The 18,511-nt window shown below is 50.5% G+C and overlaps 1 protein-coding gene across 6 annotated transcripts in view; it reads left to right on the forward strand.

The window, feature by feature from the left end:
* Positions 1–667: 667 nt before the first annotated feature.
* The window catches only part of ACTN4 (actinin alpha 4), a 111,567-nt gene continuing 93,723 nt past the window's right edge, over positions 668–18,511 (forward strand). For all 6 annotated transcript variants that reach the window (XM_056847585.1, XM_056847588.1, XM_056847590.1 and 3 more), the window contains exon 1: positions 668–822. In XM_056847585.1, the coding sequence (XP_056703563.1) occupies positions 682–822 (141 nt within the window). In that variant the 5' untranslated portion in view covers positions 668–681. The remainder of the gene's footprint in view (positions 823–18,511) is intronic.

Raw genomic sequence — 18,511 nt, forward strand, 5'->3', positions numbered from 1 at the left:
AATATGTTAAGGTTAATAGTAACAAACAAGTGAGCAGCTTGTAATGTCAACACATTAATATTAATTACTACCGATATTAATGAAGAGTGGTCTTAACAAATCAACAGATCAGGTAATCATATATCAACATATGAATATTAATTAGTATCATATTAATGATATTTACATCGCCCTTCAAGAAGCACGAGGACCACTCGCGCATGCGCAATACCAGAAAGCCGCCCCCTCCCCGGGGGGAAGAGAACGGCGCACGCGCGCCTAGTGAGGACGAGGCAAAGCGGGAATAATCTGCGCTGGCGCACTGAGAAGACAGGCGGATGAGTCACTATGTAACGCTGAAGGGGGGCGGGATTCGCTCCCCTTCCCCACCAGTGGTCCGATCCTTGCGCGTGCGCAGTCTTTTAACTCTCCCCCCTCCCGGGTCGGTTGCTTTTTTTTTTAACAGCTGTGGGCCGGCCGTTAGCCACTGGCGCATGCGCTGTAGGGCGCCGGAGGGGGCGTGTCGCTGAGTGTGCGCAGGCGCAGTGGCGCCCCTAGGCAGCGGCCGCGCCAGTCGTCGTCAGTCGGTCGGAGCCGCCGCCTCGCTGGGAGCTGCGTGCTCCTCCTTCCCCGCCTCGCCTCCCTCCCTCCGACAGCGCCGCCGCGCCCCCCCCCCCGCCGCACGGAGCCCGCGAGGGAGCGATGGTAGATTACCACACCGCTGGCCAGCCGACGTACCAGTACGGGGGCAACGGGCCCGGCATCGGCGACTACATGGCTCAGGAGGACGACTGGGACCGCGACCTCCTCCTCGACCCCGCCTGGGAGAAGCAGCAGCGCAAGGTGAGCGCGCGCCGGCCCGAGGGGAAGGCCGCCCCGGGCATGGGCAGAGCGCTGGGGCGGAGGAGGAGGAGGAGGGCATGGGCAGAGCGCCGCCGCCGCCGCCTCCTCCTGTTGGGGTCCCCGGTGCAAGGCCGGCCCTCTCTGAGCAGCCCCCCTCCCCTCCCCCCCCTCCCCCCCTCCCCTCCCCCCCCTCCCCCCCTCGTTCACCTCAGGTTCTCCCTGTCAAGGTCCATTATAGGGAGAGGGGGATTCTACTGGCCTACCTTACAGGGCCGTTGTAAGGGTGGTAGCAACCAACCCCCCCCCCCGCGTCTCATGCTCCCTCAGCTCCATAACTGGCCCTCGAACCCAAAACAAGCCCCACAAGCACACACCCCTCTTCAGCCTTCCTCCCTTCCGTGGGGCCCCCCAATTCAGGCCACGGAACTCATGTTCTCTCCTAATTACATTATACTGGAGGGCGCTGGCCTACCTTACAGGGTCGTTTTGTGGGTTGCAACGAGAGAACGTAAAAAAAAAACCCCTAAAGTTTTTTCGGGGAGGGGGGGGGCTTCTTGTGAAACTTGACAGATCTGTTGGTGGTTTTGTGGGCGGGAAAGGTGTGTGTGGGGGGGGACAGACATCTTGGCTGGCTGATTCCTGCCCCCCTCATTAAGCTGGGAAGGGAAAGACGACTTTCCCAGGTCAAAAGCTGCTGGTGGGGCGGGGGTGCCTGATTCACGCAGGATTAAACTCCCTTATCTTTAAGAATACAAAGTACATAGAGTCTTCCATAACTTTTGGAGTGGGTTGGTTGAAAAGGGGGGAAGTTTTGTGATTTTATAAACCTAGTGGGGTGGGGAGAAGGAAGGTCTGTGATCCGAATAATGAGGCCCCTTGAAAGGGAGGAAGGTTACACGTGGGAAAGGCTGAAGAGGAGTTGTGCTTCTGGGGAGGTAATCTTGAGTTTGGGGGGCAGTTATGGAGCTGAGGGAGCATGAGGTTGTTTGGATTGGCCCTATTGCAGTGGAGGCTGCTTAACAAAGAGCCTAGGTAGAGTGTGTGTGTGTAATATATATATATATACACACACACACACACACATATATATAGAAGCAAAATCTTCTGGTGCCTTGTTGGTCATGGGTCCCTTACACCGCAATCCTGTGTGTGCTTACTCAAGAATAAGGCCCACCGTATCCAGTAGCCCTGACTCTTGAGTCAGCATGCCTTGGCCTCGTGTCTGAAGGAATGAGGTGTGACCCAGGGAAGCTCCCATTGAAATAAAACGTCCTGAGTCTTTAAGGTGGCCCTGCAGCTATGACTGGCAAGTAGCTCATGGAGGCTTCAAGGTGTGAGAGGGTGTCCTGGGATGGACACGTGTAGGGTAGAGCCACAAAGTCAGCCTTGGAGGGCTTTTGAGAGGTGAGAGATTCTGTTAAGGTGGGGGGGGGGTTGGTTGGACTGAGGCACCACTCCTAGGCTGTGGGAGAGCCTAGCAATTGTAAGAGGTCACCGGGATCAGCCAGATCAGGGTGGGGATTGTGTGGGATGGATGAGCCTGGAGGACTGGGAAAGGGTGCGTCTGAAGGGAATGTGCCAGTTTAGGAAGGGGGACAGAGAGGGGTCCAGATAAGGCTTGGGGAATGTTCACGGTTGGGGGGCAGCCCTGAGGGTTGGGGGAGTTTTCCGGGGCACTGCTGGATATCAGGGGGCCCATCTGGAGCAGAGACTTCTGATCTGAAGGGGAAAGGGCAGGATCCATGGGGTGGGAGTGCTTTGTGTGGCCTGGAGTAGGACTGAACCAAGCACATGGAGGGAAGTGGGCTGTGCTTGGAGATTAATGGGACTGCTGGGGGGAGTAGTGTGGAGAAATGGTGATTTCTCTAGCTGTCCCTCTGCTTGGACCCTTGAGGAGGGTGACCTGACCTTGCCGTGCCAGAAGGGCAGTGTCCGTTCTCATAGAGGCTGGCAGGGGGGGGGTCAACCTCCTTTTCTAGGCCTTGTGCTCAAAAGCCTCCTGTGCTGGCAGCAGAGAGGGGAAGGAGGGGCCTTGGTGGAGGTGTGGCTGAGGAGCAGTGGCGGGGCAGGAAGAGGCTGGGTGGGGCAGCCTGGCATTGCCTGGGAAGAGCCTGCCTTGCCAGTCCTTGCTCTTGGCATTCTCCCTTGACTGATTCATCCTGGGGGGGGTGTGAGCCAGATGGAGAAGTAACTGCTCACCCCTGTCCCAGGGAACCATTTTAAAATTACAGATGGCTCACTGTAGACATAACTCCCCCACAAGTTAGTCCTCTACGCATGATTGATTGCTTTATGGGTGACTGTCACTTTGGGGAAACATCTCCCCTCCCTTCCCCATGCTCTGTGGCCAGTAAACCGTGTGAGAAACATCTCTTCCCCACCTTGTATAAACTTTTGCCTTCTCCCTTTAGGGTGAACTTTTGTGAACCATTACCTGCAGTGTCTCTTGTAAACAGTTGCTGGATTTAATGTGGGTTTCTTGCTTTAAAAATTTTTTTGGAAAGCATTTTCATTGCCTCTGTAACGAAGCCGGCTTCATTGCATCGGATTTGTCGGACATGAGTTGAGAAACTCCCCCAGCTGACGAAGATGGTGGTAGTGGCTAAGCCACATCCCTGAGGTCAGCTGTCACATCCAGTACTACTGACAAGTATTGTTCTCTGCCTCCCGCTGGGCTGCCAGGGTTTTGCCTCCTGTCTCTGCGGCCTGCGATGTGGAAATATTTGTTCAGGGCAGGCTGGATTCTCGATCTGCATGTGCTGTTACTGTAGCAAGGCTTCCAGTTTGCCTAGTCTCAGAAGGCATGTGTGTACGTGTGCGCGTCTGCATGCATCTGGTGGGTGGGGAGAGTGCAAGATTAACCCAAACAAACAACCTGGGAGCTCTGGCAGACCCCCCTCCCCCACGCACACACTTCTCGGATCTAAAACGTGTCCGGAATCTTTTTGTAAATTGTTTTCTCTATTTTTTTCTTCCCATGAGTGGTTACTGTGGCTGAGAGACAGAGCAGTCAAACGGCATGATTGAAATGTTGCTTTTTCCACAAGTGGGCCAGGAGGAGCCAGTTTTTCTCAGCCCCTCCCCCTGACCCTTTTGTAGTAAGGAGTTAGCAATACTGACTTCTAGGGGGGTTAGATATCATGGGTCTGTTTGGCTCATGGTAACCCCTTCCCTGAAGTGAGAGGCTCACACTTGTGCTGGTGGAAGGTGAATTTAGCAGAACTGGTCCACGAGATGCAAACCTGGGTCCCGTGAGCACAACTGAGCATGAGATGCAAACATAGCAACAGTCTTATCAACAATAATTAGAAAGGAATATGCCAGGGATTGAATTTGCTTTAAATTTATAACAGCCTTGTAGCAACAGGCCCCTTTCCCTGATTGCTGATTTTGTTGGTGTTGTCTTTCAACTTCCATACCCATATTAATCTATCATGCAGACTGCTCTTCCTGTCCTCTTCCTGTCTCTTCCTGACTCCTCTTGCCATGACTTACAAGTTCTTGTTGGCACCTTAGGACTTTTCTGGAGTGCAAACACCCCAGCCTTGTCGTCCTCTTGTGGAGTAACTCTGAGACCCGAGGGGGCGACAGAATGCTTAGGATGCTTGTGTGTTTGGATCGGCAGGAGAATGTTGACATTTGTTTGGGACTTTATTTGTTGGGTGAGAAGCCAGTTCGAGGCAGCCATCTGCTGTTTTTTTTAATTGTCTTAACGGCATGCTGTTCCTTAGAGCTGAGCAAAGAATGCAGGAGGCCGGGGGAACTTTGAGGCTCAGAGGAACTGTTTTTCCAAACAGAGTGAGTCGCCTATCGGTTGAATGTCTGTAACCAAAACTGAGCATTTGCATTTTTATTCCCCCCTCTCCCCAAGAGCTGGGCTTGAAATCAAGACCCTAAAGAGGTAGCTGCTAGACTTATTTGTGCTGCCAAGCCAAGACCCAGCTAATGACTTTCCCATGTTTCTGGCGTAGCGGGGGGAATACTGGTGTCTCTTTTCCAAACGCCTGTTCCTGTAACATTTCCGGAGAAGGGGGAGGAGGGACAGTCTCTTAAAAACCCCAACGGTAGCATGGTGCCGCCTGCTACACCTGGCTGCGAGCTTCTGATCCACCTTGTCTCTGTGACGTGGCACTGCAGCTATTTTTATGGGAGAGTTCAGTTAATAGCATATGGCTCCCATGCCTCAGCAAACTCCTCTGTCTATTCCGGGGTGTGTTGCACAGAGCGTGCCTTCCCTTTTCCACCCTCCCGCCCTCCCCTCCTGTTTTCTGCAGTCTCTAGAAATCAAATACTTAAAGCAGTCTGCATGTTCAAATGCACCTCCTTCCTGGACGGCAGCCAGTAGGTCAGGGGAAAGGCTAAGGTTAGGAACCTTTCTCCCTGCGCCTCCCACCTCAGCCTATGACAGTGCAGTTCAGAAAAAGCTTTATTGCATGATTTTGCTTGGTGTGTTGAATGGCCTCTTGTCTGGTTCCACCAGAGAGAAATGAGTGCAACAGAGCAATAGCTTCCAAAGTCCTCTCCCTCTACCATCAGTAGTCTGGGGCAGATCAAAGGAAATTGGGCAGAGCTAGGGTTGTCAGCTCTGGGTTGGGAAATACCTGGAAATTTTAGGGGTGGAGCCTGGGGAGGGTGGGGTTTGGGGAAGGAGGAACTTCAGCATGATACAATGTCCACCCTCCAAAGCAGCCATTTTCTCTAAGGTCGTCTGGAGATGTTGTAATAGTGGGAGATCTCCAGGGGCCACCGGGAGGTTGGCAACCCTAGGTTGAGCCTGTGGCTGTCTTTGGGACATGAGAAAGGGTGGTGGTGGAGGGGGAGGACCATAACATAGTATTTCTGTGAGGTTTTTGTACTGTTCTGAGCACTGACTTGCACAGTCTTTCAGTAATCCTTACAACAGTCCTGTAAGGGAGATCCAGTCTCCCTTCAGCTTCCTGCTTTCGGGTTGTGGAACGGTGATTTCCCCCTCTTAAGCGTCCTGAAATATCCTGGCTTGATCAACGTCAAAGAACATCCCTTTAAAAAAGAGAGAGAGAACTATTTAGAAGACAGGCACTTGCTTTTTTATTTTAACTGTCAGTTTTACTTGTTTTACTAGACGGCTTTTCTACTTATTGTTACATATTTAGCTTGTCTTCTGACTGCCTGGAGAAATATAGGGCCTGAAGATAGTTTGTACGGTTAGATAGGGATGTGGGCTTGGTTCTAAACAGCTCCTCCAATCCCATGAGCTTCTTGTGTTGGTGGAAGTCTTTTGCGGGAGGAATATATTGGGTGGGGGGGATCCAGCCCTCCAGCTGGAAGTATCCTTTATAGCTCTCAGTGGCCTGGGATACTTCTTGCAGCAACATGGCCTGTGAGAATTAAACTTAGACAAAAGTCCTATTCCTGATAGAGTCATTCCTTTTAAAACCTGACTCTGCCATTTCGGTTCTATCAGAGCTGTTTCTGCAGGGGAAATGTTTCCATTAATGTGTGTTCTTTCCTCATATTGCACCAACGGGCATTGAGTGACTTCTGATGGCCAGGGTTTGCCCAAGATCATGTGTGATGATAAGAGTTTCAGACTAGGAAAACTCTGCTTCAAATCTCCAGTCATGTGTGAAGCAGAATAATGGACTTGTCCTTATGCATATCCTCATTCGCTATAACCGTTCTGAATTGGAAAATTAGACACCTCATGTTTGCAGCGAATATAAAATTTGGCATAATTGGGAACAAGGCTTCAGAATCCCCTGCAATTTGGAAGGAACATTTGTCCCCATGCAGGTTTTGACAAGGTCGAGGAAGGGAGAGCGTTACATCCCTCTCTGGTTCCATGCGTCACGTGCCAGTGCCAATATTTGAACAGCGTGTGACATTCCTGTGCCCTGTAGTTTTGTGTCGCTTGCGGCTTGGGGGCAGCGCATCTTAATGCTTGTAATGACTAAGGTGCAACAGGCTTAGAGGGATCTGCTCAGGGTGGATCTAATTATTGCTGACATCATCAGCCGCTGTCTTAAATGGGTGGGTAAGACCTACCGACCCTGTGACCCAGAGTTGCTTTTGTGTGGTATGCAGGCGTCTATCAAATCCTGAGTATCTCTGCTAAGTTTCTAGGCCTCAGAGAAGCCATAGGCTTCTGACTTTTCAAATCTCACTGTGTTCAACCGAGCCAGTGTGGTGTCTAGAGTAGCAGACTAGGATCTGGGTGACCCAGGTTTGATTCCCTGCTCTGCCGTGGAAGTTTGCTGGGATAACCTTGGGCCAGTCAGTCACTCTCAACCTAACCTACTTCACAGGGTTGTTGTGAGGATAAAATGGAAGAAAGAAGGATGTAAGCCTCTGGGTTCTCACTGGGGAGAACGGCAGGGTAAAAATGAAGCTAAATAAATAAAAATTCTGCAAATTGATGTGAATTGAAGGCTTTCAATGAAGGGCTTTAATTTTTGAAATGGTAACTGCCCGTTTCTTGCCCTGTCTGGGGGTGGAAGGCTGTTTTCCTTTCTGTGCTTTGAAAACCTGGCAAAACTCCATCTGCCAGAACGGTAACAGTTGCAGAACTTGAATCAATGCCCAGATGATAGCTTCCCCTCTTCAACCCAGCTTGATACTTACTTACAAGAACGTTTATTTTCTGGCACCAGTCTGGAAGATCAGGAAAACTAGCTTTAACTCTGCTTGTGGAAAGAACGTCTGCTTGCGGCATGTTTGGGGAGGGGAGTCTGGTGTTGGCCAGCTTGAGATCAAGCAAATTCTTGTGGCCTTGCCGGTTATTCAGAGGGGTGGTTGACCTCTCTCTGGTTCTCCCTCTTCTTCCCTCTTTCCAAACTTTAAAGTCAGACAGAGCCAAGCATACCTTTGTGTTGCATTGGTTCAAAGACCCCCAAATAGTTTCTTTTTTAAAACTTGTAAAATCAGTTTTACTACATGTTTGTAGACAGTACTCAGCAGTATTGTACTTATTTCAAAAATTCAGTCATTACAAGGTAGATGAATGCACTCAAAGCATGGAGATGGTTTGGGGGATCTGCTGTGGAGGGCGGATCACAGAGCCAATCTGGGATTTAATTGGTTGGGAAAGGCTCTCTAGGTATGCGGTGGCATGTGCGGGCAGGCTGGGTGAGGTTGCCACTCTCCTAGCCAGGCCTGAGTGGCCTCTGACACATCGGTGCCGCCGAATTTCTCAGAACCTAAGCGCGTTGTTGGGGAGGGGTTTTCGCTCAGTGGTAGAGTGCGTCCTAGGCATGCAGAAGGTCACCAATTCAATCTCCAGCATCTCCAGTTAAAAACAGTGGTAGCAGGTAGTTGACAAATTGAGAAAATGTGGTTTAGATCCTATTACTGTTAGGTGGATCTGTAACTGGTTGACAGATCGCACCCAAAGAGTGCTTGTTAATGGTTCCTCATCCACTTGGAGAAGAGTGACTAGTGGAACATGAACATGAGTCAGCAGTGTGATGCTGTAGCTAAAAAAAACAAATGCGATCTTGGGCTGTATCAACAGAAGTAGAGTGTCCAGATCATTCGAAGTGATGGTATTGCTTTACTCTGCTCTGGTTAGATCTCACCTAGAGTACTGTGTTCAGTTTTGGGCACCGCAATTTAAGAAGGATGTAGACAAGCTGGAACGTGTCCAGAGGAGGGCAACAAAGATGGTGAAGGGTCTGGAGATCGTCCTATGAGGAAAGGTTGAAGGAGCTGGGTATGTTTAGCTTGAAGAGGAGAAGACTGAGAGGGGATATGATAACCATCTTCAAGTACTTGAAGGGCTGTCATATAGAGCAGGGTGCTGAGTTGTTTTCAGAAGGTTAGACCAGAATCAGTGGGTTGAAATTAAATCAAGAGTTTCCGTCTAGACATTAGGAAGAATTTTCTATCAGAACAGTTCCTCAGTTCTAACAGTTCCTCAGTGGAACAGGCTTCCTCGGGAGGTGGTAAGCTCTCCTTCCCTGGAGGTTTTTAAGCAAAGGCCATCTGTCAGCAATGCTGATTCTATGACCTTAGGCAGATCATGATTGGGAGGGCACCTTGGCCATCTTCTGGGCATGGAGTAATGGTCACTGGGGATGTGGGGGGGAGGTAGTTGTGAATTTCCTGCATTGTGCAGGGGGCTGGACTAGATGACCCTGGTGGTCCCTTCCAATTCTATGATTCTAGTGTGAAAGACCTCTGCCTGACACCCTGGAGAGACACTACCAGTCTGAGAAAACAATACCGTGATGTACCAATAGTGTGACTGCTTAAGACAGATTCATGTTACCGCATGGTAGGCCCAAAGCTGGCCAGCCATGTTTGGGAACTGGGATAATGGCAGAATATTGGCCTGTGAGACTGCCTCACACTAGTACAGGCCATATTATTCAGTGTTGCAGCAGACCTTGTCAGGGAAAGGTCTTCTCCAACCCCCGTCAGTTGGGTCCTTTGACAGAAGATGCTGCTGGCTGAACCAGGGACCTTCTGCTCACAAAGCCAGCAGTCTACTCATGAGCTCTGGATCTTCTCCAATTACATTTGCAGTCAGAGTGTTGGCCGCTGTATCTCAGCATTCTCTCTTCTGGTTGGTAGCTGCTCTCTAGGGTCTCGGGCAGAGGATGGCACATCGTTACACCTGTTACCTGAGATCCTTTGGCAGAGGTGCTGCTGTTTGAACCTGGAGCCCTCTTGGGTGCAGAGGATTGAGCCCTGTCCCATCCCCCAAATTGCTGCTGCACCCACTTAAGCACCTCCCAGCACGTTCTGCCCAGCTACAAGGAATGGGTGACGTTTTAAAATCAAGGGAGCTCTATTGGCACCCTTTCCTAGAGGCTTCAGGCTTTTCTCTCGAATCTTGCTGGAGTTGAAGGAGCAGTGGGTTGGTAGCACTCAGCAGCGGGCTACACAAGGCCTCTGGAGTGGGCTGTGCCTCCCATATGCATACGTGTACACTGTGCATGTTCTGCCCTTGGCTGCCCTGGATCCACTTCGGAAGAAGAGGGGGCAGTAGAAAGAGAAGGCCCACCTTGGCATGCTGGCTGTGCAGGGCTTCAAGGGGTAGCGAGCCCGTCTGTTTGAATTTCCTATGTTTTCCCTCCCCAGATAGTTGCAAAGAAGCTGCCACTTTAAAGTGAATATGTAATACAGCTGTGCCTTTCACAGATTCACCTAATCTGGAAGCGCTGGACAAAAACACGAGCGAGCATTGTGAATGTAGCACAGAAAGTAAACACTGGTGTCTCAGAAAAGCACACTAACCTCTCTATCCCCCTCCCCCACGCTACTAAAAGGCAGAAGTAAATCCTACATGTACATTTAGGGGAATCTGCTTTCATGTTTTCTGGTGGCTTGGAGGTTGTAGCCCAGCGGTTGCATGAAAAGGTTTTTATTTTGCTTGAGTGGGTTTGAAGGGCAGGTGGATGAATCATCCTCCTATTAGCCCGCCTGTGTAACAAATCACGATTTAAATTTCATTTGACTGGAGCGAGTCCAGGAAGCAAAGACATCCTGGTGGAGGCTGGATGCACATTCACACTTCTGGGGGTGCCAAGTAGCGGCAGTGCCAGCTAGAAACCGTTCTGGGCTGGGTGGTTGTAGAGGATTATCATGAACACTGCTGAACAGGTTGGAAGCCGCCTTCTCCCTCCCCACTCCTCCCTTCTTCTTTTTGCTGTGTGCTGACAAACCACATTAAAGGGTTTGCCTGATTAAAAACAAGCATATGTGTAGAATTTCTGAATAAGGGGATGAAACGGAGCGCTTGTTCTCGGGAGAACTGCAACTTGTGTAAAGAGACTTTGAATGGAGCTGGGGAGTTTACAGCCTTGGGAATGCCAGAAAAATTACTGGCTCAAAAGTTCTACTAACCTGCCTGCCCACACATGCCCGTTCTGCTCATGTGCCCTTTGCAGCCTTACTGTGGGAGCGACTTCTGCGGGTTCCTTGCATGCTGTGGCTCGGATGTGTAATGGCCCCAAATGCACAGGGTCTGGACAGTGGCATGGATCTTCTCTCCCTGCTGCCAGGATTGGCACCTACGTGATCGGCCGGGTGCACCAGTTGGAATGGCCGTGAAGCCTTCCAACTAGTCTTGTAAATGAGTCCCCAGGATTTACTAGCCTGCTGGCCTCTGAACCAGAGGTGTCGAACTCATTTGTTAGGAGGGCCGGATATGACATAACTGTCACTTGGTGGGGGTTGAGCCATGCCTCGCCAACCCAAATTGAGAGTGCGGGGGGGGGGGGGTTGGCTTGTGGGCCGAATAAGAGCTCACAAGGGGGCAGCCCACAGGCCTTATGTTTGACACCTCTGCTCGAAACCATCCCCATGTTAGTGGTTAAAAGATCTCCCCCTTCCTTCTGTGCCACTTCTCTGCCCAGTTGCCCAGACGAGCCCCACAGGGATTGCTTTTTTCCAAGGCTGCTTCCGCCCAAAGTTCTGAGTGACAGCGACAAAATGTCGGTAGAGAACTGGCATTTTCCATCCTAGCTTTCTGAAAAGGAAGCAGTGGTATGTGGGTCACCGAAGCTGAGCCAAGGCCCTGTTCTTGCTTTAGGCCACTGCAGCATTTCACTCTGCATCTCCATCCCGGTTCGATGCAGCCGCTTGCTCAGGGTGATCTTTGCTGGGGGGCTCTTTTGCCGGATTGCTGCTGAAAGGAGATGTGGATGCTGCTTTCTGTCGCTCTTTCTTTCACTTTGACTTCTGCTCCAGAGCTGTGCCTCCTTTCCATATAAGGAGACAGCCACAAAGCCTCCTCCATTCCCAAGGCAGGTAAAACAACTTCTTTTGCACAAAGAACAGATTTTTTCTTTCTTTTTGAATGCTCTCTCTGTTCCAGGAGGCTTTTGTGCTTGCAAGTTCTCATCTGCTTGTCCGCTCTCATTCAGGTGTCCCGTTGCAGCATGAAGAAAACCGGATCCCAAAACTGAAATTGGGAGAAGCAGACGGATGCCAGCAAGCCAGATTGATCCGATCGGCTTACCTTTCCCCTCTTGTTGTGACTAAAAAAACACAACCCCCCATATCTTTTAGTGGTATCTAGGCTGACAGTTCAGTTTCTTTTTTTAAAAGCAGCCCTTCAAAAAAAAAAAAAGGGACACGCAGGCAGACTTTGACCCTTTTGCTCAAGCCAGTAGGTCTCTGGCAACCTGTAGAAATGAGGAAGTGAAGTCCAAGACTGGCATTATTTTGTCAGTTTACTTAATTTATAACCCGCCTTTCTTCCCCACAGGGACCTAAAGCAGCTTGTTCTCCTCTCCATTGTGTTCTCACGACAGCCCTGTGAGGCAGGTTAGGTTGAGTGTGTGTGTGAGACTAGCCCAAAGGGGATAGAGGGAGGATCTCACACTGTAACCACTACACCACACCGCCTCTGTGTTTAAGGATGCTTTTTCAGTAGTGGTTAGGAGGAGTAAGAGCAAATACCTTCCTGCAGCACGTCTGTGTTCTTAGGGAGGATGCCCCATCTGGCCATTGGACTCGCTCGGTATTGTCTGTTCCAACTGGCAGCAGCTCCCCAGGGTCTTGGGCAGGGAAAGGTCTTTCCCAGTGTCTGCCATGCACCCAAGGGTTCCTCTAAATATTTGAGTGGGGCATCTCTTCAGCAGGCCTCAAGCTGGGAACATTTGGAGCTGCCTTTTACCTCTGGGATTCCCATCTAGACATTGTCTCACCTGACTAGCAGTGGCTTCCCCGGGGCTGTTGGATCTCTGAGGATGTGACTAGAAGCTGCCTGAAACGTGCAGCTGCTTTGGAAATGGTAGTCATGCCCCTGGTGGTGGTACTCCTACCCATAGTACAGCTTTACTCCATATTGGGGTTTTTTGTTTTTCTCAATGATACCAGCTTGTTGTGTGGCCCAGGCAAAGGCCAGTGCTGTGATGTTGCCTTTTGGGAGCTGAGAAGGGTGAGACTCACAGATTCCATTTTCAGCAGAAGTTGCACATCAGAGAGAAGGCGCTGCCCCAGCCTAAGCCTTCCTGCCTTTAGGAAGCAGCGTCTGATCTGCTTCTCTTGTTCCTGATGGAAGTTTCAGAGATGAGGACTGTAAGGAAACAAAGCAGATGTCATTGTTATGCTTGGGAAGTTGCTTCATCTCTTGCCTGCCTCCCTGGTCCAGGCTTGAATGGAAGAGAAATCTCGGTTTGTGGGAGCATTGCCCAGATCTCTGAGCTTGTATGGAGAGAGTAGACAAGGAGAAGCTTTTCTCCCTCTCTCATAATATTAGAACACGGGGTCATCTGCTGAAGCTGGAGGGTGAGAGATTCCAAACCGACAAAAGAAAGTATTTCTTCATACAACACATAGTTAAATTGTGGAACTCCCTGCCCCAGGATGTGGTGATGGCTGCCAACTTGGAAGGCTTTAAGAGGAGGGTGGACATGTTCATGGAGGAGAGGGCTATCCATAGCTACTAGTCAAAATGGATACTAGTCATGATGCATTCCTATTCTCTACAGTATCAGGGGAGCATGCCTATTATATTAGGTGCCATGAAACACAGGTAGGATAATGCTGCTGCAGTCGTCTTGTTTGTGGGCTTCCTGGAGGCACCTGGTTGGCCACTATGTGCACAAATTGATTGACCTTGGTCTGATCCTGCATGGCTTTTCTTATGTTCTCATGAGCTTCCCTTTTCCTTTTTAAAAAGGCATTCTTCTGTATTCCCAGGGCCTACTTGGAGTGATGAACCGTGGGCGGCCTTGCTGTTAATTCTAAACCTTTTGCATATTGTGGCATGATTTGTTAAAAATTTAAATTCCATGATCTTGATCGTTGTTACGTTTCTAGAAAAACTATGGACTCTCCATCCTACGTGTTCACTGTGAGAAGCTTTGGGGGGCAGAGGAAGGCTAAATAAAAATTATAAATATGATCTGTGTTGCATTAACACTGCTGTTGTGATATCAGAGTATGTCAGCCCATGCAAATGCTATCCCAAGAGCTGTGATTCGGTGCAAGGGCCACAGAAACGCTGAATTCTGTTTCCCAGAAGCGGTCATGCACTTCTTTTTTAAGTTCCTGGTCCTTATTGTTACAAAGGCTTTCATGGGCTGTGGCCTCTGTCTTGGGCTTCTTGACCCCTCCCTGGGGTAGCTGTAGAATAAGCCACACTGAGTGAGTGGTCATGCTCCCTTGTAGTGGTGGGAAGTGCCCTTAAGTTGCACCCTATTTGTGGCAACCCCGTAGGGTTTTCAAGGCAAGAGACAACATTCAGAAGTGTTTGGCTATGGCCTACCTCCTGTGTAGCAACCCTGGGGTTCCCTGGTGGTCCCCTATCCAAGTACTTTCCAGGGCTGACCCTGCTCAGCTTCCAGGATCTGACAAGATCGGGCTAGCCTGGGCCATCCAGGTCAGACCCATGGAGTTTATAGAATTAATCTTTCCTTACCTGTGTGACTTGCCTTACCTTGGCACAATTCTGATGTTTTTAGTGCAGAGTATGGCAGGGCCTGTGTGCATGGGCTCTTCCAGTGTGGTGTAGCGGTTAGAAGTGGTGGACTGTAATCTGGAGAACTGGGATTGATTTCCCTACTCCTCCACATGAAGCCTGCTGGGTGACCTTGGGCTAGTCAGTTTTCTCCGAACTCTGTCAGCCCTACCTACCTCACAAGGTGTCTATTGTGGGGAGAGGAAGGGAAGGCGATTGTAAGCCAGTTTGATTCTCCTTTAAAAAGGTAGAGAAAGTTGGCATGTAAAAACCTACTCTTCTTCTTTTCCCCATCATTGTTCCCCCATCCCACTCGTCGTAGGGGACCACTAGATCATGGAACAACTGGAGCCCTCTTTGCATGGCTCACGCATAAGCACAGATGATCTCATGCTCAAATCACTGAGTGAAAACCCATCCTTTTTCCCACCTGCTTGTTGGCATGCAGGATCTTCTATCTTCAATAAAAGCAGCGCCAGCTACAGTCTCAGGCAACTTGGTGTGCCCTCCTTCCCTAGCTGCAGACAGCGTATTCCCTGGAGGGTCAGTTCAGGGCTGCTGAGTAGTTCCCATGAATTTTGGTAGTAATAAGGTTGCCTAACTTTTGTCTTGTTCTTCCTTTCATGTGGAAGCTCCAGAGATTGAACACTGCGGAATGCAGCCTTTGGGTGCTTGCCCGCACACAGTGGCAGCTGGCCCTCTTTCCCAGCTTGGCCACACTGCACACCAGCAGGCTCCAGTTCCTTTTGTGTCAGCCTCGCCTCCTAACATGCCTCTGAACCGTGTTCTCTAGCACAGTGCGTGACCATCGAGTAAATGGGCAGCTTCATGGCGTGGCAGGTTTTGCCAAATTTGGCTCTCTGCTTTGTCCCCAGAGTTCTTCTGTTCTTCGCTTTCATGAGGAAATGCCAAGATGCCAAAGGCTTATCTGCTAAAATTTTCATAGCTGGATGTATAATTCAAAGCAGCGCTTCGGCGCGGTTCTCAGTAACCTAAATCCTGCTTTCCTTTCTTTTTGCTCTTTCCTCCTGCCCGGGATTGTGTTCTTGCTCCTTTTTAGTACTTCTTCTTTGCCTCCGCCCCCCAGCAAATTACCTTTATGATTTCCCATGACGTAACTCTGCAAATATTGTTTAAATTTATATTTAGCTCTAGAGATCTATGGCTTGGGCAGAAGAGGGGAAAAAGTCCTTCTCAGGGGAAGATCATGAGAATTTGGAAAATGTGCCACAAGCGCTCCCCTCTCACTGGCCAGCTGTGACTGCTGCCTTATCTGAAATCAGCCGGCAATTGTGGAAGCTGCAGAGCAAAAATTTACCCCTGCTTGAAAAGAGGGCTGTCAGCTGTGCCGGTGGATTCTTCTGCAGTTGAGCAAGCTGCATAAGAACAACAGAAGAGCCCTGCTGGATCAGACTGGTGGTCCAGCATCCTGTCTCATATGGTGGCCAAACCAGTTCTTCTGGAGGTCCAACAACTGGGCATTGAAGCCAAAGCCTTCCCTTGATGGCACTGGGATTGAGAGGCTGACTGCCTTTGAATGTGGGGATTCCCTTTAGTCACCATAGCTAGTAGCCACTGGTAGACCTCTCCTCCATGAATCTGGCCAATCCCCTTTTCAAGCTGTCTGTGCCTGTGGCCATCACTATATCCTCTGGCAGCAAATTCCACATTTTAATAACTCACTGTGCAAAGGAAGTATTTCGTCTTTCTTCTGTATAAAAAGTATTTCTTTTTGTCCGTCTGAATCTGTTGCCCATCAGCTGCATGTCACAGCCCCCCCCCCGTAACACTGTAGAAATCCTGTCTGTGTGACCTTTCAACCTGGTACGCAAGGCAAGGTCAGGCTGTGGGAACGGCAGCAACGGGCCACACCAGGGGTCCCCAACGTAGTAGTGCCTGCAATGCCCACCGACACTTTTCCTGGCCCCTGCCATGTGTCTTTAAAAAGTGAATGGGTTTTTTTGGTTAGCAGGGCTTCTAATTGGCCACTGGAGAGCTGATTAGCTGTGCAGATTTTTTAAAACATCCTGTTAAACAGCTTCTACTTGAAATGTTGACGAATTACTATTAGACTTATGCATAACCTCGCCCCCTGACGTTCTGTGGTTTGTTCCACCTCCTGCAGTAGCCGTTCGATGGTTGGGTGTCTCTCCTATTGCAACCACTGTATTGCAGTGCCCACCACCCTGTGTCAGAATTCCAAAGATGCTTGCAGGCTCTGAAATGTTGGGGACCCCTGGGGTATCATGCAGAGCAGGACTCAGCACTGTACGCCAAGAGAGCTGGTGCAGTCCACCAGGACTGCCTGCTTCGAGTGGGGGACGCAACAGGCTCGTGAGATGGGGGTTGTTGACAGAGGACACACTTTGGTTGTGGGCATGTGGGGGTAGTGAGCTGTTGGCTTGTGTACCCGGCAGCTGCCTCGCAGCGTCATGCAGCACCACCCGTCGCTGGCCTGAGGAGGACTATTCGCGTGTCACAATCATGGGTGGCCCACCTCAGACAGTGGGTCTAGGCCACCGAGAATGCCACCCTCTGGGTACGTCTGCAGCATAGGCTTCGCAGAGGTGAACGGGACCGGTCACGAGGCGTTCTGGCCCTTTGCCTTGGCAAGGTTTGTGCCATAGAGGTTTCCAGTAGGTTTGCGTCGGTGTAGGTGCCCGTTTGAATTGTCTTCCTCAGGCACAAGTGGCATCCTATCCTACTTGGTGCAAGTGGGCAGGAATGTTCTGCTGGGTTCCTTCAGCCGCTTCCTGGCAAAGGCGTAGAGGAGGCAGCTTTGTTACAAGTGGCACTTCAGGAGCGAGAGACAGGAGTAAACTCCCCCGAGTGGCTTGGCCAGCCTGGCCGAGTGCGACTGCGTGGGAGGGCCCGGAGGCAGCTTCGGTTGGGCCGTCTGCAGATGGGGAGCAGCGCGCTGGGTGACCTTTTGGCCTGGCAGGTGCTTGTGAGGGGCAATGCTGAAGTGGAGAATCATGTGCCCTGAAGTCCTCTGTTGGGGGTGGGGTGGGGAATGCAGGCTAGAGATGTCCTACGTGGCACCTTTTCTCTGATTCTTGTAACTTCCCTGCAAGATAGCCTCTGTGCGGCTTTTGACTTAGAAAAGCAGAGTTCGCAGTTGGCCGTGTTCTCTGAAAACAGCATGTGCAGGGATGAGACCCCAAAAGCAGCCCCAGCCCTCGGCTCCTTAGATCATTTCTCTGTCTCAGAAGGAAAAGATTCAGGGGGTCAACCAAATACTTCCCCACCCTCTGTGCTCTGTGTAGGCTTCAGTGTCTAGTGGCAGTTTCCCAAAGGGGCAAGCCAGGTTAGCTTCAAGAGATAAATCAGGAAAGCCATAATTGCTCTCTACAAACTGGCAGGTTTATGTGTGTGTGTGTGGGGGGGGGGGTTGCAACAACAGCCCAGGGACAGACAACACCTGCTCCTGAGTGTGGCAGAGCAGGAGAGAGAGAAGCCACATTTCCTGCCCCAGCTTCTGTTTATGAGATCTGCCTCCCTTCCCAGCCCACTCCTTCATCTCCCCAAAATGCTGTTTCCTGCTACTGTCGGCCAGGCTCTCTCAAAACGCTCTCCCGTAGGCAGCCTAATAAGGCAGAAGAATGATGGGAATCTTTGCGGCCCGCTTTCCCCCTTGAGCTCTTAGCAATGTGGCCTCAAATTGGAGGGGGGGCGACATACAAAAAGGAGCATGAGTCTGCATGCACCGAAAGCTCAGTGGGGTGCCCCAGGAAATTAGCAGCTGCCCTCCAGCGGCCTTGCATTCTCAGCCGGGGCATGCAAGCGCTTGGAGGGGTGGGCCATTGATGGGAAACCATGCGTCCTTCTTAGTGGTTTCCACAGCCTAAGCCTGAATACCATCTGTGATCCATATATGAAAGGGGTCAGCCCCGTAGCAGTCACTGCTAGTCTAGACTGGGGAGGGGTGGAGAAAAGAGGAGGCCAGTCTGGCAAGGCAGACGCAGTAGCTCTTGTGCCCCCGCAGCAGGAAACTGGAGGGGCTTCCTGCTTTTGCTTAATCTTTCTCTGCACAACAGTGCATGGAATCTCCCCCTCACACACACACACAAGCATCTGAGTCTACATTGAATGGATTGTGCCACTTGAATATTTCCCCTTCTTAAAAAGACCCCCCCCAAAAAAAAAAACCCAGAAAATGAGCACAAGGGGGACAATTTCTACATGGCTGAGTATTCAAATATGTAGGTCTCCCAAGTCTTTTGCAGCTTCTCCCCCCGGGTGTGGGTGTGTATCAAAAGTGCCATCAAGTTGCAGCTGACTTACCAACTCCAGCAAGGG

Source organism: Euleptes europaea, chromosome 3 (genome assembly GCF_029931775.1).
Source record: "Euleptes europaea isolate rEulEur1 chromosome 3, rEulEur1.hap1, whole genome shotgun sequence".
In the NCBI taxonomy this organism is placed as follows: domain Eukaryota; kingdom Metazoa; phylum Chordata; class Lepidosauria; order Squamata; family Sphaerodactylidae; genus Euleptes; species Euleptes europaea.